At 46.0% G+C, this 19,652-nt stretch overlaps 1 protein-coding gene across 4 annotated transcripts in view; it reads right to left on the reverse strand.

Annotated features, from left to right (window-relative positions):
• Window positions 1-2,997: 2,997 nt before the first annotated feature.
• Window positions 2,998-19,652, reverse strand: part of TMEM108 (transmembrane protein 108) — a 167,257-nt gene continuing 150,602 nt past the window's right edge. For all 4 annotated transcript variants that reach the window (XM_040589990.1, XM_040589991.1, XM_040589992.1 and 1 more), the window contains 3 exons: window positions 13,944-15,056; window positions 5,047-5,201; window positions 2,998-3,334 (listed from right to left, as the gene is read on the reverse strand). In XM_040589990.1, the coding sequence (XP_040445924.1) occupies window positions 3,212-3,334; window positions 5,047-5,201; window positions 13,944-15,056 (1,391 nt within the window). In that variant the 3' untranslated portion in view covers window positions 2,998-3,211. The remainder of the gene's footprint in view (window positions 3,335-5,046; window positions 5,202-13,943; window positions 15,057-19,652) is intronic.

Here is a 19,652-nt window from a genome sequence, read left to right on the forward strand (position 1 = left end):
CTCACACCCATACTTGCTCCAGACTGTCTCCTGCGGCAAAATGTTACCTAAAGTTAGCAAAACCCAAACTTTTGAAGAGCCAGCAGGGACATGGCCAGGCAGAGCTGAGCCAGCCTTTCACTGCCACAGAGCCTCGAATGCTCCCTCGGCCCTGCTGCAGCTTCTGGATTTCTCTGCGCTTTGGCTTCACCACTCGACCAAGGCACGTTGCCCCAAACCCATCAGATTCTAATGAGGGACAAGCACCTGCTCAACGGTTTAACATCACATCAACTGCACTTGGTCTGTTCAACAAGGGCCCATTTCTTTTTGCCTGCATAACGTGGCAATAATGGTGCGGTGGGGTCCTTCACCATACAATGTCAGGTATAGCTTTTTCTACCTACACACAGGGATGCTTCACAGTCAGGATGCCAGACTTGTTCCAGGGTAGGACTACCACGTGTGCATCTTTGTAGGCATGCCTGTAATGTGCTGATGTTGGGCATTGCCCTAATGCGGTGTAGGTTTGTACAGGGGCGGTGGTGAGTCTTTGGCGAGATGGAATAAAATCAGAAATCCCCGTCTTCCGCGGGTGCCTAATCCTGGCTTGCCGGGTTGGTGGCTGGAGTCTGTTTCACTTGTTTTTTAAGTCTGAAAACTGTGAGACTGCCTACAGTCAGCATTGCCTACAGTCAGATCACCGTTTCCAGGTTGTGTGAAGCCTAGGAATAGCGCAGCATCTCACAGCTTTGCAAGTATATTTGGCTAGTTTCTAGGCATTCTGCATTTGGATCACCAAGCAAAGTGAGAGGAATCCTCCTCTATTTCTTACACACGTTTTCAGCATACTTCCTCTGTGTCAAATAAAACTACCTTGCCAGAGAATTACCATGTACAGAAAACAAATGTAAAAACACAGACTTTTTTGCAAGGAATTGAAATTAGTTCTCTGTAGCCTTATTTTCTCTTTCCACCTCCCTGTTGAAATGGAAGAGGAAGGTCTTCATGAGATTGCTTTCCCTCTTGGCATGACTGTCTGGAAGTTTTTACTCACAAATCAACGAGTGATTTGCAGGAGCCCACTTAGTATTTGATCGTGAGGATTACAGCTATCATGTTGCATAGCATTTACCCCATGGTGAAAAGATATATTCCCAAAGAGCGCAATCCATGTCCATGCACAGCCATGTCTTCCTGCCTGCCCTGGTCACCTTGTAGGGAAGTGGTGCTTTACTCTGTGATACTGAGCAGAAAATCAAATACCTAGGAGAGACCCTGTAACATTACAATTTTCTAATTTTAGGAAGCCTGTGGCCCACATTCATGTTTGTGCTTCGGCACAGTAGACATGCACATGTGGGACAGGGAGAAAGGAGGGACAGCAATGCCACTGTGCCCCCTGGTCCTGGGGGGAGCTGCGTCTTGGTTTGATTCCAGCCATCATTTAGTAAAGCTGTCAGGTTGCTCTGACTAACTGCAGCCACCAGCACACTGCTGGCAGGTGGGAACAGCTGGACCAGATGTGCTGCTGCTACAGTTCCCTTTTCTGGTACCAGCCGTGGCTGCCCTTGAACAAGGCATATGGTTAATAATGCTCTGCCAGCCCTGTCCTGCTCAAACTTCCCCTTCACACAACCAAGCGATAAACCTGAGCACCTGGTGGCACGGAGCAGCCAGCTGGAGCAGGGCGTAAAATCCCTGCTCCTGATGAAGTGAGGAGTGCAGGTAGAAAATAATCTACAAGGACTGACAGCCAGAGGTGTGGAGAGGCTGGCCGAGACCTGAAAGGACAGAGGCCATTTCACTTGCTGAACGATACAAAAAAGGAAATTTCAGAAGCAAAACTGAAAATTGATCCCACAGTAATGGTTCTGGGTTACTCAAAGAGAGAGCATTGATTTAGGCAACATCATTTCCTGTTAGCCTCTCCTTGTAACAACCTATATCTAGTCCATCATTTAAGCTTTGTTCACCCCTACTATTCCCCTAACACCATTACAGCCTGCAATCTAGTGCTTAACTGGGCAGGACTGAAATGCCATTTTGCTCTGAAACACTGTGAAACACTTTCATTCCTAAGGGGGTAAGAACATTCTGAGAGAGGGGGCTATGAGGAAACTTGATTCAATGGCACTAGCAGCCGAAGAACATAAGATAAATAAAACAGTGGGGAAGTGGAAATGTGGTCAATTCAATTGGTGGGAGTCCCTAGTCACTAGATTTCAAGATTTCTGATCAGTTCAGAGGAGGTTTATGTTCCTTTGAAGGGGGCTCTCTATGTACCTTCTTTTGAGGCTGTTTGCTCTGCAAGAAATAATTCAGGACTCGACTCATTGGGCCAGAGTGGAGCTGCTGTGAGTCCAATGTGCAGCGTGGTTATGACATTTGTGCAGGAAAAGAAGTCATTCTTGTCCGTGCTCATGTAAAACAGTATTGGAGCTCAAACTGGAACTTGGCTCTCCTGTTTAAGCCTGAAGAAGATAATATAAAAAAGTCACGGGGCAACATTACTACCCTGATGGGTTTGCCTGTGTCTTGCGTGGCCCTGGATGCCATGCATACATCAGGTTTGTTCATCATCCCACTGTAGCCCAGCTCCCCTTCTCTCCTCATGCTGAGCTGGCAGACCCTGGCTGGTTTCTACTGGAAGGGGGACTCTGAAAGGTGAGCCCTTCTATATCCCGGTACTGGAGTCACTCAAAGGATACAAGACTGGCACACGAGCCGTACAGACTGCTTCTGGCAACTGAGCTGGTCCTGTCTGGTTTGTATTCTAGCTTTGCAGCCTAGAAGAAAGGAGTGACCGAAGTCATTTTACAGTACGAGAAGGGACATTCACCAAGCAGCAACGCTCATGGCCAGGCTGAGTGATCTCACGTAGGATGCAGGGTGCTGTACCCAACACATGCTGTCTCCACCAAACCCAGCCTTATCCCATATTTTTCCAGACCGAGTATATTTAGCAGCAGATTGTAAATGACAGCAAAGAAAACAGCCCACCTGACAGGTGTTTTGCTTAGAAATACCTTTATTTTATAAAGCCACAGTTTGTTCTGTAAAGTTTTACCACACTTATAAAAAAGGGGCTGACAATTCTGAGGGACAAAAGAAAAGCTGAAAACATTTCTTGTAATTCAGGGTTACACAAAGGTTATATTTATAATATATATATTTATTTATAATTTGGAGACATTAGAGATGAAACTGCAGTACGTGGGCAGCTGTAGGGTCATATTTCAGAGACTTGCTCGTGTCCTACAAATAGTGTTTCTTGACAGAAGGGGTTCACAAGGACCATCCCGCTGTCACGGTAGTCACCATTGGCAGGGGAGCGCGGCTCAGAGAGGTGGTCCTAGGAGAAAGAGAAACAGGGTGAGCACTTCACACCCCTAACCCTCCACGAGCACACCAGGGCATTCCGCTGCCCTGTGCAAATGCATGTGAGGAATCAACTGCTATTTTTATCACTTCTCCCAATCCTCCAAAAGTGCCTGAATTTTGGGGGCTCGGGCTCCTGGAGAGCTAAGTTTGGTGAGCCAGTTTGGAGAGCTTCTTCAGGCAGTAGGAGATGCGAGTGAAGAGCTCCTCTGATAGTCACGCTGATTCTTTCTCAGTCTGGGGACACAGAAGTCAGATGCACCAAACTTCAGGTCCCTTAGCAGAATTTAAGCTTTCATGTTTCTTTTTTGATATCTTTTTTTCCACTTTCACGATGCATTGCAACAGTTTCCTCTCTATCGGTTGGGTTTGACTCTTCAAAGATGCATTTTCAGCTTCTTTTTAAGGTCAGAAAGCCACATATACGGTTCCAAGCTAACTGAGCACGCTGCAGTTCAGTCATGTTCCGATCAGGTTTAAATGACTCAGATGACAGCTTTTGGAGACCGTTCCACATGTCAATAGGTCTATCACTGGTCAAGAGGAAACAGCCTCAAGTTGTGCCAGGGGAGGTTTAGATTGGCTATTAGGAAAAATGTCTCCACCAAAAGGGTTGTCAAGCGCTGGAACAGGCTGCCCAGGGAAGTGGTTGAGCCACCATCCCTACAGGTATTTAAAAGACATGTAGATGTGGTGCTTAGGGACATGGTTTAGTGGTGGACTTGGCAGTGCTAAGTTAATGGTTGGACTTAATGATCTTAAGGTCTTTTCCAACCTAAATGATTCTATGGTTCTATTGATTTGATTCTTGGTAAGTCTAGACCAGATCCTGCCTTAGTTTGAGCAACATAACTGCCAGCAAAGTGGGATTAATGAAGCGACTGTGAGTACTTGTCTAATCACATCTGACAGGTTCGTTTCTGAACACTTTTTTTTAAGATTTTATTTAATGAGATGAGTTGAGTCAGCTAGCTGATCTGAAGATTACTTCAGTATAAACCCAAACTCTCCACTGTTTCTAGGTTTTAAATACCTCTGAACTAACCAAATTTATTATTCTCTATCTCTGAGGCCATCAGTAAGATCACCTGCCATATATATGAATAATCCCACTGAACCAGTAAAGGATGAGTATACACCACCACTACACACTCCCATATACTGATGTTTTGATTGCTTATATGCTGGGAACACTCACTCCCTGAACTGGAACTGGAGAAGCTATAGGCAGCTCCTGAGACATAAATGCACAAAATTTGTGCTAACTCCCACAACCCCTTTATCTGATGCTGTGTGGGACATGCACGAGACAGATTAGAAGGGCTGACTGTCAGTAACAAGCCAGCCCAAAGAGCTCTCCTAAGCAGTCATGGTATGCCTAGACGCTGGCCTTAGGCTCAAAGGGAAGAGAAACCCAGGAACAAATTCACCAAAAGGTGGTTAACTCCCGTGACCCCACAGCAATATGGAATATATCTGCAATGGCTGGGAACAGGGTGGCAATACCACTGTGGTTAACATATTTATCCCATATTATACATGCGCAGGGGCAGCTCCTTCTCAAAAAGCTGTCTCTCCCTGAATGTGCGCAGGGATTTCAAGGTGTTATTAATACGACTTCCTCTGCCCTTCTCCCAGCATGGCTACGGTTACAGTTTTCAGACACTAGTTCTGCAAGTGAGGTACCTCTGAAGTCTCCAGCGACTGGATCTCTCTTGGTAACTCTACAGCATGCCTGTTGAAGTAGTCCATGGTAATAGCATTATTCCAATAGCTCAGGTTGTTTTCTGGGTTAGATGTCTTTTTCTTCCTCCTCATGCAGCAGACTGTCAGCAGAACTGCTGTCAATAGAAACATGTAAAAAATGTGGTTATTTCCTTTCAATAACGACTCATCAGTACAATGGATTTGTTTTTTACGTTACTTAAGGAGAGGGCTGGTGACCTTTGTTCATACAGTTCACTCTCAGCCAGATCTAGCTCTCTCCTAACAAACCCCACACAGTTAAGTCAGAATCTGGGCCAAGGAGATGAGGCTTTGGGCTTGGCAGAATATACAGGTTTTACTTTCTTTTTGATGTGAGTTTATAATCTTCAGGATATGGCTGTGTGGCTAATGGAAAGTATTGGTGTTGTAGCTGATGCTATTTTAATACCTAAGCAGGGATTTATAGACCCTCTAGGACAGAGGGCTCTCCCCAGGGACTGCAAAGGATGCCTCTGCGCAGATCTTTTCTGCTTCTAATGCGTTCAGGTGCTGCAGCAAAGGGCACGTTACCAAATGGGCAGTGAGAGACACCTGTCCTAGGCTCACCTACCAAATTCCTAAATGCCTGTAGCTGCACGTCTTTAATACCAAAAGCTTCTGCCCTGAAGTGCCACGGATTCCTGCCTCGCTCACCTGCCCTTCATAGCTTGGATTTTGGGTACGTTGTGATCATGCTCCAAAACATCAGTGACCAGCAAGGGCTCCCGAGCAGGATGAGACAGTGGTGAGGTGGTGTGGAGATCCCCTCTGGCACCTGTCCCACGTAGCTTATGCTTCCAGGGTACCACTAACCCCAGAGCTGGGCTTTTCCTGCCTGTCTCCATCAGCCCTATCAGGATGTGGGATCTACTGATAAGCATAATCTGTTCCCCACACTTCCCTGAGCACTGGTGGTGTCTGAGCCTGGCTTTTTTTTCTTATCTGTGGAGCACACTTAAGCTTCTGCAGTCTGAAATACTTGAGCTTAAAGTAGAGCAGTTAAGCAAGATGAAGATGAAGTGACCAGCAAGTGAAACTCCCTGATACAATTTTCTGTCTGGTCTCAAGGCCACAGGCACCCATTGACTGCAGAGATGCCAGGATAATGCGCCCGAGGCAGGTGGGCCCAACGCAAAGCTGGTTGAATGTTATTTTCTGGAATTGCTTTTGGTTTAGTCATCTCTCGCAATTCAGATGGGTAATCTTGGCGATTGTATGAAAGCCAGGCAAACCCACTGTAACAAACTTACTGCTCCCAATGGTCCAGGCTCAGGCATAAGCTGAGGTGCATACAAGGGTTTGTTCAGAGGAGTAATGCATAAGCTCTGTGTGCTTATCTTACACCTGTGGAATTAATTGACCAGTTGTGCTTATAATCTGCCTGATTTATATAGACAGACAGGTAGCTGGACATGTACTTAGTTTGATTTGTACCTGTGAAATAGGGAATGCCCTCTCGTAAATTCACTCCATTATTTCTAAACCCCTCATGGTAGAAAGAAAGAGAGAAAATATTCATGAAGCAGAAAAATATATTATTTTCTCAGCTACAGCCAAAATTATTTATTAGAATTATAGCCCAGAGGAAAGAAAAGACTGCAGAGAGGTCAAAGCTGCTTTGTATGTTTTGACAAACATTGCAGCTACTCATATGCCATGCGTCTAATTTCTTTTTCCGTCTACTCACATAAAATGGCAATACAAAAGTGCAAGGCTAGAGCTCTATTTAAAACAAAACAATATGCTACTAAGAAAAAAATAAATTAACAGGTTTGAGTTCAGGCAGGTTATGTCTCTTCAAAGGGAAACGTGAGCTTATTGTATAAATCTTCCGAAACTAACGGAAAAATCTCCCACACTATTCTTGCGTGTTTCAGAAAAGCAGGTCACCATCAAACTTGCTGTTATCTTTGACTCATATTGCTTCATTCTTTCTATCACCAATAACTTCATGTGCGGACAGCCCGACTCCTGCTGCTGCGCCCGTAGGCAGGCACCACGTTGGGGCTGCCAGAACTGCCCTCCCTGCCTGGGGAAACACTCATCCTCATGAAGGGCTACGTCTTTGCTCCCTGCTCCGCCGCTATGCTCTCTGTGTCGCAGCCCAGCCTGCAGGCTTGTTAAGATTAGAAAGTGAAGCAGGACCTACATTTAGTCCTCCCCACTGCTGGCGAGTTCCAACAGACCTTTTGGTACTCCTTAAGGCACGGAGCGTTTTTGAAGGTGCCTGAGGATATGAGAGCCCCAGTAAAGCCAACTCTACCACTGTGCAACTATTTTGAAAACCTGAGGTTTTACAGCTTACAAAACATTGTGACTGCTGACAGAGAAGTATCAGATTTGGGTTTTATGGGCTGGAAAGTCGGTGACACTGAGTCGAGAACTCTGCTTCTTCCAGCAGGAAATGGCCTTGCCATGTGCAGATATGGCTGCTCTACAGCAATAATGCTCTCTCCGTTAATTACACTCTTGCCCTCTAACATTAGTGCACACACAAGCAAACGGATGGAAGACTGTGGAAAATGGGTTCCTGAGCCTCCTTGAATATAACATATTTTAGCAGAAGGCTATTTACCTAAGCTGCCCCAATTCAAAGATGAGGAGACCTGATTTAAGAGGGACAGAGAGGACAGCAGCGCTGGAATGAGGCTGTTCCCTTTTCATCTCATATTAACTACCCTTTGGGGGCATATTTTAGTGAAATTAACGTAGCTAACACAGGACCGCTCACTTCCAGAACAATACTATGAATGGGGTACAGCTTTACAAATATTCTTAAAATCTATTTGCTCCTATGACTAGAATTATGTGTATTACAGAAAAAAATTCTTTCCAGAAAGACAGTTGCGATGGCCAGCAAGGACATATTAAATGGATGAAATACACAGAGGGCAGAGATGGTCTAGAAGGGAGAAATGGCAATAACAACAACAGAGCTGAAGAGAGAAACAGTAGCTGCAATAGCCTGCTTATCCTTCCTGGTACATTATGTCATGTCCTCATAAGGACGAGAAAGTGCTGTTGTTCAGCGCTGCCATGTATATCACCTCTGTTTCAGAGCTGGCCAGCCCCTCAGGCAGGCAGAAGGCTAACTTCTCTGGTTTTCAAGGACTCGCGCCTGAAAAGTTAGACGAACTTTTCCGCTCAATAGCTAGTGCCCCGAGAATGACACTTCAGTGTTGTCCCTGTGTCAGCCTGAAGTTCTCCATACAAAGATGATGATACATGTTAGGAAATAGCAGGGCTCTGTGCAATTTTGTGGACACTGGAGGTTCAGGGAGCTCAGAAGCATTTCTAACTCATATGCTTTGACCTGTGGCTAGTCTGGAGGGAGAAAAGTCAACCCACACATTCAGGGGCTGAGCTGTTAAGCTCCAGCTATGATGCTGGCCTCTTTCTGACCCCAAGGCAAATTACAACTGCATTATCTGTCCCCCCTACCCACAAAACAAGACTTAATACATCCCACAAATGGGAGAAATGAGATTCTCACAGATTTACAGGTTTCTAGGCTGTTGGGAACATATCTGTCATATACTCTCAACTGCACGACACCTGCTCAACCAGGAGACTTTCACCTGTTAACCACAAGCTGCATTTAAGGTACAGCCTATCTCATGGGAAAATATCCACCTTCAATTAAGGACGTGGAGTGACCGGATAACGAATCCATCCCCACAAAGTTTGTTTCAATGCTTAATTTCTGTTGTGGCAACATGTTTACATTCCCCTTGTTGTCTAAATACCTCCAGCTTCAGCCGCCACTTCCTCAATCTGCTTTTGCTTTTTTTTATTAAAAGTTTCCACTATGCTATCAGAAATGTCCCTTATATATGTGGGCTTCAGCCTCTTCTTGGACTGCTTGGTGACACAAGATGTCTCAGCTCTTAAATCATTCAAATGGCTCTTTTCTACTCTTCCAGTGGTTTCTTTTTTAAACGTAAACCACCAGGATTATACACCATATTCAATACCGGCTTCATAAATGCAGTGTAATGAGATCATACCAACTCCCTACAGTTTCCTGATAGTCTTCTGTCTTTCTTTTCAACTCGATTAAATATTTTACCAATCTTATATAGCTGCGTAGCCCCATGCCCCACTCTCCAGCTCCCATGCAAAACACAATGTTAACAAACCTGAACATTGCAAGCGCTTAAAAGTCAGGAAATATTCAGACTGAAGGATGTTCATTTACTTCTCCCTATGCCTGTAGATCATAACATAAATGAAGTTTCTATTGAATCCTTGCCTCATTTACTAAAATAGAGGTTTTTCCATATTTCTTTCAATTTTCCTTGTTTACCGTGGCCATCTATAGTAGAACAGCCTTAGCCATGATGAAGGTATCACAATGGGTTTGGTTATCGACCATGACTGCTTACATCTGGAGACAGGATGCTCTTCTCCAGCTCAGCCTGAGCTCTCACCTGGGGATTAGACTCAGGGCTTGGGGTCTCTCCCGCTTCAGACCAGGACGCAAACGTTTGTAGGCTTTGTGATAGAGAAAATGGGTGAGATAATTTTGGAAAGCATCCCAGTGCATGAAATGCGATCTAAGTGGGGTTAGGTCCAAGGCAATTCTTCATATATTCTTTGAGTTCTGCTGACGCCTGTGTTCAGAGGCTCAGCCTTCCTCTCGTGTTTTCCTGTGTCAGCAGAACTGACTGAATGAATTGACTTCTGTGCATCTGATTTGCAAGTTTCTGTTCTTCTACATTTTATCGTGCCATTCTGTAATTACAGAGATGTAAGTACTGGGAGCCCAAGGACCGGGATATTGGGTTTTAAAAAGAGTTCATATTGTGTCTTGTTCTGCACTGCAGAGGCTGGCAGCCACACACACATAACTGCATGTGCACAAAAATGTTCAAGGCTGCCTGAAGGACACCACAAAAACAACTCAAACTGTGACATGCATAAAATACAGATACCAGTGTTATATATGACTGCTTTTCTGGGAATGCAATGATACAGAATTCTCCATTTTGCAGCCGTTAACTAGCATTAGCAACATTACCCCCGTTGTTTGTATCATGAAACTGAAGCAGCAAAAGGTGAAATGATTTCCCCAGGTTCACAGAGCAGACATGGCTCAAGCATTCCTATTCAAAGCATCACTTTTCTGGCTAGCATTTTAAGGGATTTCAGTGGGACTCAGAAACCTATGCATTCTTAAAGAAAAAGATACTGTAAGGACAGGGAGGCTAAACCCCATCTCTTATTTCAGTAGGCAAGCTCCTGAGGCCCAGGTCTTCAGGCTAGTGCTATAGCCACTGAGCTGTGCCACCAGCATGGCTGGCAGGACCTGCCAGTCCACAGTGGGGCTCAGAGGCCAGAGCACAACGATGCTGAACAAAGCTTCTGCTGCTTCCTGCTCTTAGATGCCAATCCCCATGGCAGGGATGGGCCAGCGAGGAGCCCCAGTGGGGTCTTTCTTCTGCAAGAAGCGCAGCATCCCAGGCATTTCTTCCAGTGGGGACGAAGAGCCAAGGGCTCCTGCAGTCACTCTCCAGCAGGTCACTTCCCCTGCTACGGAAGTTAAAATGCCCACAGGTTTTCATTTAACAGGTGCCTGTCAATAAAAGATGTGACAGCAAGCAGTGTGCGGGGCCCTACTGCACCAGGCGATCGAGAGGGACAGACATGTTTCTGCAGCATGGTGGTGTGGGGCAGCACAAGCCATGCCCAGAAGCCCCCTGAGAAGGAAGGCTTTTCCAGCCTCCTCGCTACACTCCTCGTGCAGGGGAGGGATTCCAGGGAAAGGGACCAGGGCTCCTGGCAGAGGAGAGATGCACCGGCCACTGCGTAGCTCTGCAAGGGCTCTGGCAACAGCCCCGAGGTCAGCGAGCTGGCTGAGGGGCACTGCTCATTAGCAGGAGGAGGGAGCCGAGTTCATTAGATTCCTGCAGCTCTGCAGCTGTGCACAGGCTCTGGTCGCCTCTCCTCACCTCCCTCCACTTCTTTCCAGGGTTTGTTGCTAACTTCCCTGCCTTGGGGCTGCCTCTCTGCCTGGTGCAGGGCCTTATCCCTTCTCACAGATGTCCCAGCAGCAGCTCAGGGCTCACCGCCCCTCTTGGTGGCTCTGGCCAGCAGCCTTGAGGGTGCCAGCCCGAGCACAGAGCTGCCAGCTTGCAGCTCCGGGGTAGCAATAACTTCCAGCCTCCCGTGATCGGTGACTTTCCCCGTGGTTCCCTTCTAAGGCAGATCAGATATTTAAAAGCATGGGGCCGAGTCTTGGTGTCGGAGATGCCTCCACCTTGCAGCATGCCAAGGCGGGGGCAGGACAGTGTTTTCCCAGTCCATGCCCACAGCAGCTGTGAGAGCATTTTCATGCCTTGAAGATGAAATGAAATCCAAAGGGCTGTACGCTTCGACCGCCTCTTAGCATCGGCCCCCCCTAGCCCAGAAGTGAATGCCAGCTCTGTCCTCAGCTGCAGGCGCTTGTGCCCGGGAGGTGGCGACAGTCCCCTGCACACCCCGCACTGCGCCGCGCACCGCGCACCCTGCTGAAGGCAGGCAGCTGCCCGAGGGCCAGGACAGAAAGTGCCCCTCCAGTGTGCAGCACAGAGGGGAGCCATGGCCGATGCATGTGCATCTGGGTAAAAATGCTTTAAGCTGTTATAACTCCTTTTTCTTCTCCTCTAGGAATAACTTATGCCTGTACAACAGCACTTACCATGGAATAGTTTAACGGCATAACTTTTGGATGAAAGCAATTCCCTAGGCACTTCAGCCAGATCCAAAAAAATCCCAGTTAAAAGCCTACCTGCCAGTCTTTTAAACTCTGAAATATGTCTGAGGATCCCCAGATTTTAAAAGGAGAGTCCCACTGACGACCATCCTCAGAAATCTGGTCCTCAAAGCAGGACTTAAATATCTGCATCATTTAAACACTCAGATATATTAGAGCTGGTATAGATAATTTTCAAAATAACATTTGCCTTTTTTAAAAATATAGCTTATAAAGATAAGAAACAGAACAGACACAGTCATATGAACACATACTGTTATGGCACATATGATAAGAAGAAAAGGTTAAACACCACTATTTAATGAATAGTGCGTTAGAAGTCCTGCCAACAGACTCCTATTATTATTGTTATTAATAAAAATAACAACTATCATTACTTATTAGCTCATATGTGGCACACTGCAGGCAGAGACATACACCAGTGTACACACTGGTTATGCTTCCTATGCTTGCGTTGTATGGTATTGTATTTTGGGGTTTATTTTGTTTGGACGCTTTTCATTAAGATCACCTTCCTTTCTGAATATTGGCCGAAAAAATAATGCTTGGAAGAATTTATTTCATCCTCTGTTTCTACTGATTGATAAGACAAGGCTGTTCATAAAATCATCAAATATCACTGCTTCTCATCATGTGCTATAACCCAGTTTCTCCTCTCCATCTTTTGCAGATGTATCTATGCACACTTCTGCTTTGGTTTATCTTTATTTTGGTTTTCCTTCTTTTAGGTTTAAGCTTTGTTCTCACCCGTGGTTTTAACCACGTTGACAACAGCAGAAGGGACAAGCCTAACCGAGACGCTGAGCCAATCCAAGAATTTGCAGCTGCTGAAAGGATTAGTGTGGCTGCCCCTCCAGGTGTATATTCCTGCAGCCTCATCCACTCCACCTCTCACGCTCACCTGACCCTGCAGGGAGCTGATTCAACTCACTGGGTGGACAGAAAGTGCCAAAGAGAAAAGCGAGCACTTTTTGGCCACTTCAGCAATCTGGAAGTGTCTCAGGGAAGTGTCAGTCAGGCCCGGGCAGAAGGAGAGGCGCAAGATCAGGTGGCTGCGCCCCAGAGATGGCAGGGGACAGCAGCACTGTCCTTTTTGGCAGGAGTAAGCTGTGTGCAAGACTCTCCCAGTCAGCTTATCTAGCCTTGTCCTCAGAACAGCTAATAGATGTAAATAACTGAATTAACACACAATATTGTTGGCTGCTACCCTTTAATATTTCCTCAGGCAGCAAAGGCTGGGAAACGTTTGGTTTTGTTTCACTCCAGACAAAGCAGCACAATCGCACCCCACAACAGCGAAAGCCCAGAGTGTATGTTGTCCTACCTTGGTGATATAACCCTGCTAAGCAGGGGACACATCAGCATCCACTCACAAGCTTCCTCATTGTTTCTCATGTGCTTTTTTTAGCTTAGTCAAATGACAAGACTCTAAGCCAGCTCTGGGAACCCAACCTGCCCTGGTCCTCCCCGTGGCTGAATCCTGGTGTCTGAAGGCCAGGATTTAAAATTCTTCCTTCTCCTTCAACAGCTGCAAAATTGGAATTAAAATGGAGGAAACCAGCACTCTGATTATCAGACTTTAAAGTCTGATAGTTTACAAATTGCCTGCAATGAAATATTCTATCGCATGGGAAAACTGGTGTTTCCTAAGGCATTAGTCATTACAACTGTCATTAATACTTTGGGTTAGCAATAGGCTTTTCAAATCCAGTTGAAAATCCAGGGCAGCATATAGCGGTTTCTAGATTAAAGACTTGCACAATTTTTCATTACCAGCTTAAATGCCTTGAAGTAAAGCTGCTTCACCTTCTAGAGTTGTTCAGCCTTGTGTTACACCCTCAAATGGAGGGTCCCAAAGTGATTTCTAAGAGCAACAGAACAAGTATATGCTTTGAGCACAAACATTTTGGCCCTGCATTTTGAAGCGAAGCACTTCGGTCAGTGAATGTGATCCCTGTCTAGTGATTGCTTCTCGTCCACCTCAAGCTGCCCTGTCTCCGTTAGCTCTCCACCTCCTTGAATCACGAGCTGAAATCTGAATTTTAAGGAAAGAAAAAGCAAAATAAAGCAGCAATTAACTTACAACATGAAGATATAGGTACGCTGATAGCCAAGATGATCCAGGCAATGTCCATCTTGCTGAGACAGATGGTTGCTCTGTGCTGGGGTTTGTCCCCCTCGGTGACATGGGAGATGTTTCCTTGCACCCCGGGTTTCCAGGTCCCAGCAGGAACCAGTCTGTTCAGGAAGTTCCCGGTGGCGGTGGAGCCAGCTGTGGAAAGGGAGCTGGACAACCTTGTGGCAGGTGCTGCAGAGAGAGCCCTGCCTAGCAAGGTTGTGTTAGTCACCACGCCATGCTGTGTTGGAGCAGGTCCCTTGGGGTCTCCTGCTGCCAGGGAGGAGACGCCGACGTCAAAACTGGTCTGAACCGAGTGACCCGCTGCTGCTGTTGCAGTTCCAGGGCCAGCAAACAGAGGGACGTTTGTACTGAGATTCAAGGTTACCCAAGAGTTGTTTTTGCTCAGCATATCCCACACGCCGTAGCGGGTGGGTTTAAAAGGCACCGACACTGCTTCAGGATCAGTTGATGGTCCAGCAGTTGTGGTGGCAAAATCTGCCTCCTGCACCACTAGCTCGGCCCCGTCCCCTCGCTCTGCTTCCCTAAGGCTTCCCGAGGCGTTGCGGTGGGGAGAAGGGTCTGAGTGTGTAGTTCTTGCCAGCCCCGTGCCATTTGGATCGCTGGATGCTGTGGTCTGGGACTGAAACGGGTGGTCTGTGAAAGGGCTCCTCAGGGTAGGGAAGGGAGAGTGCAGGGTGGTCTTTAGGTAAGGCTCTGAGGGCTCTGTGAAGTTGCCTTTGAAAACCTGGAATATTTTCCCCTTGGGGCGAGTCTGTCCCGAGTACAAAGCACTCTGGTTGTATAAATGATACGTTTCCTTTTCACTGACGTGAGGGCCGCTCGCTTGCTTTTGCCCGGTGGAAGGGGCTCTCTCCGCCAAGCTGACAGGATGGGGAATGGTGTGAGCAGTTGTGGGAAGGGGCTCTGCCACGTGGTGGTCTTTGTGGCGAGGTGTTGCTCCCATGGCTGTGGTAGTGGTAGTGTCCATTGGGAAGCCCTGAGAGGAGGAGACAGTGGGAGACAGTACCTGAACAGAAAACACCAGCTCTTCTGTCAGTGCCAAGATCAGTAGAACACCTGGAGGAAAAAGCACAGGGAGAGGGTGAGACACCAGGGAGGGACCAGCCGACAGGGAACAGGCTTGCACATCTGGCAGTAAGAAATATCTTCCGTTTTCTGCAGGAGGACAGAAGAGTTAGTATCCAATTTTGTTGGCTTCTCTGGGAAAGTAGGAAGAGAAAGGAAAATCTGCAGGGGCTGTGGCGGCCCCGGGGCTGTGGGAGCAGTGAGGTGGGAATGGGAAGACTGCAGGGAATCTCTGTGGCAAAGAGAGACGAGGTTGCAGTATGGCCTCAGGAGAGTCCCTTGAAATGCCATAAGCAGGTGATTTCCCTGTAGAAGCTACAAAGCATCCTACTCTTTAGGGGTAGAAACAAAAGACATTTTCATTTTTGGTTTGGCCAGGCAGGCCTCCACACGAATGTCTGTATCATTATGGGAAGCCTTAGTCTGCTCATCCCTTTGGCTGAAAAACCCTAAATTTGGCTGCCTCCAGTCCTGGGTGCCATTAAGCAATCTGGTTTTTGAGAGACCAGCTGCTTAGCCCTTGCCAAAAATTAGGTCAAGAAGGGATGTCTGATCAGAGGGCTTCTCGGGTTATATATGCCATCCTTTACTTAGCAACTTTGGAACATCTAGTCATTTATTTTAGAATCTGAGACATGGAAAATGTCCAAATGATAAAAATGAACAAGAAAACATAGCTATTGCAGCCATTTTAAAAAGCCACATGATTACTAGGGATCTGACTCAAATCTAACAGAACCACCCTCCTCACCCATATACAAATGTTTGGTTGTAACCTGTTCTGTGCTCACATGTGCTGTGGGATTGGATTGTGTGAAATTTGCCTCCCGCTACCCTCCATAGTGCACATTATTTCACGAGGTGCCAGATTCACACCACTGGGAACATCCATTCTTCTATTTATTCCTAATCCAGATAATGGACGTGGGCAGCTGCAGTAGCATAAGCCTCCCCGGGACGCAGGGCTAATACACCGTGAGTTAGCGTGACCTGCAGGGACCACATCAATCACACGTCACCATTTCCATATGTTGAAGCTGTCGAGTGTGATGTGGATCTCTGCCCACTAGGAAGCACACAGAATAAATCCATTTTGCACAGTCCACTGAGCATCATCAGATGGCATCATTAGCACTGTGCTAGTGTGAATTTCAACCAGTGGTGTCAAGGTGAAAAATGTTGTCACAGCCTTAACAAATCAGAGAGATGAGTTCATCAAAGCTGCAGGACTCCAAACTGGGTAATGATCATCTTCCAGCCAAGACTATGGAGTACCTTCCTGCCCCCTTCTCCACCCCTCCCAGGCTTGCCAGCTTTCTCTGTGAGCGATTATGCCTTTTAGTTCTACCCTACTTGGGTATACGTTATGGGCACCAGCAGAAAAGGAAGACAGGGACTTGGGAAAGTGAAAGAAGATCTCTGATTAGGTGTCCACTGGGCCCTAGGGCTCTGCTGCACATTTGGCAGATGCAAATGCCATGAAATGTGTTTATCCCAAGTCCTGTGCATCATTCACACCCATTCGCAAGCAGTGCAATAAATGTAGCAAAAACTCACCAAAGGAGGAGTACCTATTCTTCTTTCCCAGCTAAATGCTCTACTTTGATCACTAACCATCACCTCTGAACCAGAACAGAGCAGAGCTCTGCAACCGAGAAAATTCACCCCATCTTGCCCCCAGCAGCCTGTTACTTTGCAGAGCATCCAGAAGATGAAAACACTGGTGAACACAGCGAGAGCCAATTACAAGCAGTGCACTTCCCATGATGCTAAAATTAGCTCCTTTTTTTGTTTTTTTTTTGGGGGGGGGGGTTGTTTTTGTTATTTCTCAAATAAATATCTCTGCCAAATAAACCATCACCTGGGATACTGCTTACCAGTTCCTAGCCAGCCACACAATATGTTCTTAGCAGAACACACCTAGTAAAAAAAAAATAATAATTCTGTACACTGAGATGCAAACAGCAGAGCAGATCACGCTATACTCATGGAGCATCACTCTTGGAAATGAAAGACAGGAGTTATCTTCACACTTTTGGCAGCACTTATTCTGAGGTCAAGGTCAAAGCAGATATTCTAGTGTCCATATGGCTAATATTTCATGCCAAGACAAGTTGCTGCCACCAAACAAATTCAAAGAGGAAAGGATGACAATTTATTTTGGATTTGGTGTGTGAAGATAATGTTTCAGGATACTTTAGGCCTGCTGTTCTGAGCACACAAGATGAAGTGCATTGGCAGGTCTTATGAGATACTAGATTATAATGACTGTAATGCCTGCTAAAGTTTTTGGATGTTCTTTGTGTAACTAATTTCTCTCACAGCTCACATGCAAAAAAACATCTCTATTGCGTTAATATTCTTCTCCAGGATATTCCTTAAGGAATAAGGAAGTTGTCAGCTTTTCTGCATATTGTGCCCTGGGGTTAGAAACCCTGATCTTTGACTAAAAACCTACCTAATATCCATCTCCACTTCCTGAAATACTGGTAAATCAGAAGCTTGCTGCTGTAAAGATTTACAATCTCTCTGGGGCAGTCTGTTGCGGTAGCAGGTCACCACACATCAGGCATGGGAAGCCAGATGCATTTAGTTAGTACCTTTAAGTGACTTGTAAAGTATGAATAATTATTCAAAGGAAATGCTACATCAGAAGTAATTTATCTGACAATAAACAATAACCCCCATGACATTTGGCTGTCTCGGGCTGTGGCAGTCAGGTTTTGCTCCTCTGCTAGACTCCGTTTAACAGCCTCTGCAAAGCCACCATGGCCCCCTAAGCTACAGCTTCTTAGGACTTTCTTTTACTGGCTGAATGTACCACTAACTCCTTCAGTGACAACCAGAGCTAATCTGTGCCCCTGACTACTGAAAAAACATTCAGTTTAGTAGATTATTGTAAAAATAGCCAGTGCTCTATATTTAGGAAGAACCAGCTGATAATAAGAACTTCACAGTGGGCTTTTGCTGGTCCTTTTAAGTAGAATTAATTTGCTTTATAACTGTTCAACAGCCAACTTGAAAGCAAAAGTAAAGCTGGAATTGGTATTTTCACATGCTCTGCATCATCACCTAAGCATGCTCTGGCTGGAATTGCGGTGATCTGGAGTGCCCAGAGCTCCTGCTTGCTTTTCTATCACTTGAGGATATGCAATGTCTTACAAAGTGGGACTCTTATTGAGGTCCCTGATATTAGACTGCCCTTTTGGCAATTTTGGCTTAAGCCTAGGAAAATGACATTCTGAATTTCTCTATTAAGGTGCAGGAGGCATTTGTCACAGAAATGAACTTCACCAACTCCAGATATCTTCCCTTCCCAGTCTCTGTCTCTGCTTCACAAATGCATCTGCACTGAGAAAAGGGCCACGGTGCGTATGACACCAATCATCCCCCAGTGCCTTAGCTTACCCTCCATCAGACTACCACTGAAAGGAAACCTTCTGGTTGCTATCAAGTTGTCACGGCCAAAGTTTTGATATCCCAGGTGAGATGGTACATTGCAGATGCTCTTGGTTAGTTCACAGCACAGCCCTGCAGCTCTTTGCTGAAATCCTTCAGTTTTGGCTGCCTAAGACTCTTGGGATTCATGTTACTTAAGAGCGTAAGCCCCTTGGGTAAGGACTAGCATAATGGTATACAGACTAATGTAAGCTCATTATAGCAAATAATAATAATAAATTATATTTTCAAAGGTCAGTTCACACCATTAAGTTTTTTCATAAGGGGCCATTTCTACAGTATAGATGCTCAGGCTGAGAAGGGGTCAAACTGGTTTGGCTTTTAAATGCTGTGTGTCAATTTCCCGCTTTTGGAGTCTAATTTTATGACTACATTAAAACCATTCAACCCTAATGAGGCGGCTGATTGACCTGACATCTCTGTGGTGTGAACTGTGTCATCCTGTGGTCTTGCATAGTGCACCAAGAAGGGAATATTAAGTACAAAATGAATTAACTCAAGGATGAAGCACAGCAGAGTGACAGCAGAGTGTACACAGAGGGTACTGATGTGCATTTAGCCATAAAAACTCCTTCCTGACAACACGGTGCAATGGTTCAAATCTCAACGGGATCTCCCTGCAGTGCTTCTTCCCACGGTACACTCACATGAGGAGTCCAGAAATGGTGTGTACAGTTGTTTAGGTGAAGAAAATTAAGGAGCTTCTTTACAGCAACGTTTTAAAAGACCACAGCTGATGTCCTCAGGAAATCTCAGTAAAGTCGGGGAGAGAAGTATTTTGCTTTCCCAGACTATGAAATCTGCAGGGTCGTACTGTTTGGGAACTTCCTCATGGTCCTTTTATTTGCACGCAGGAAGCAGAACTGCCTCCCTTCAAACCAGAAAAACAAAGCACTTTGGGCCCCTGATGTTCTTTGTTTTATCTCAGGACCTCAGCAGCCCTCGCTAGGAGCCAGTGTCCTGCCACAGGACAACATTAAAAGGCTTAATTTAGGAGTGAATACCACCTGGTGCTGCACGGGACACTTCATGGGCACTTCGAGAACAGCCTTTTTGCATGACATGGCAGAGCTGGCATGTGGCTGTCGAGTCAGCTCACGCGTTCAGCCTCCCCAGGGCAACCCCTTT

Source organism: Falco naumanni, chromosome 4, assembly GCF_017639655.2.
Source record: "Falco naumanni isolate bFalNau1 chromosome 4, bFalNau1.pat, whole genome shotgun sequence".
NCBI classification, from domain to species: domain Eukaryota; kingdom Metazoa; phylum Chordata; class Aves; order Falconiformes; family Falconidae; genus Falco; species Falco naumanni.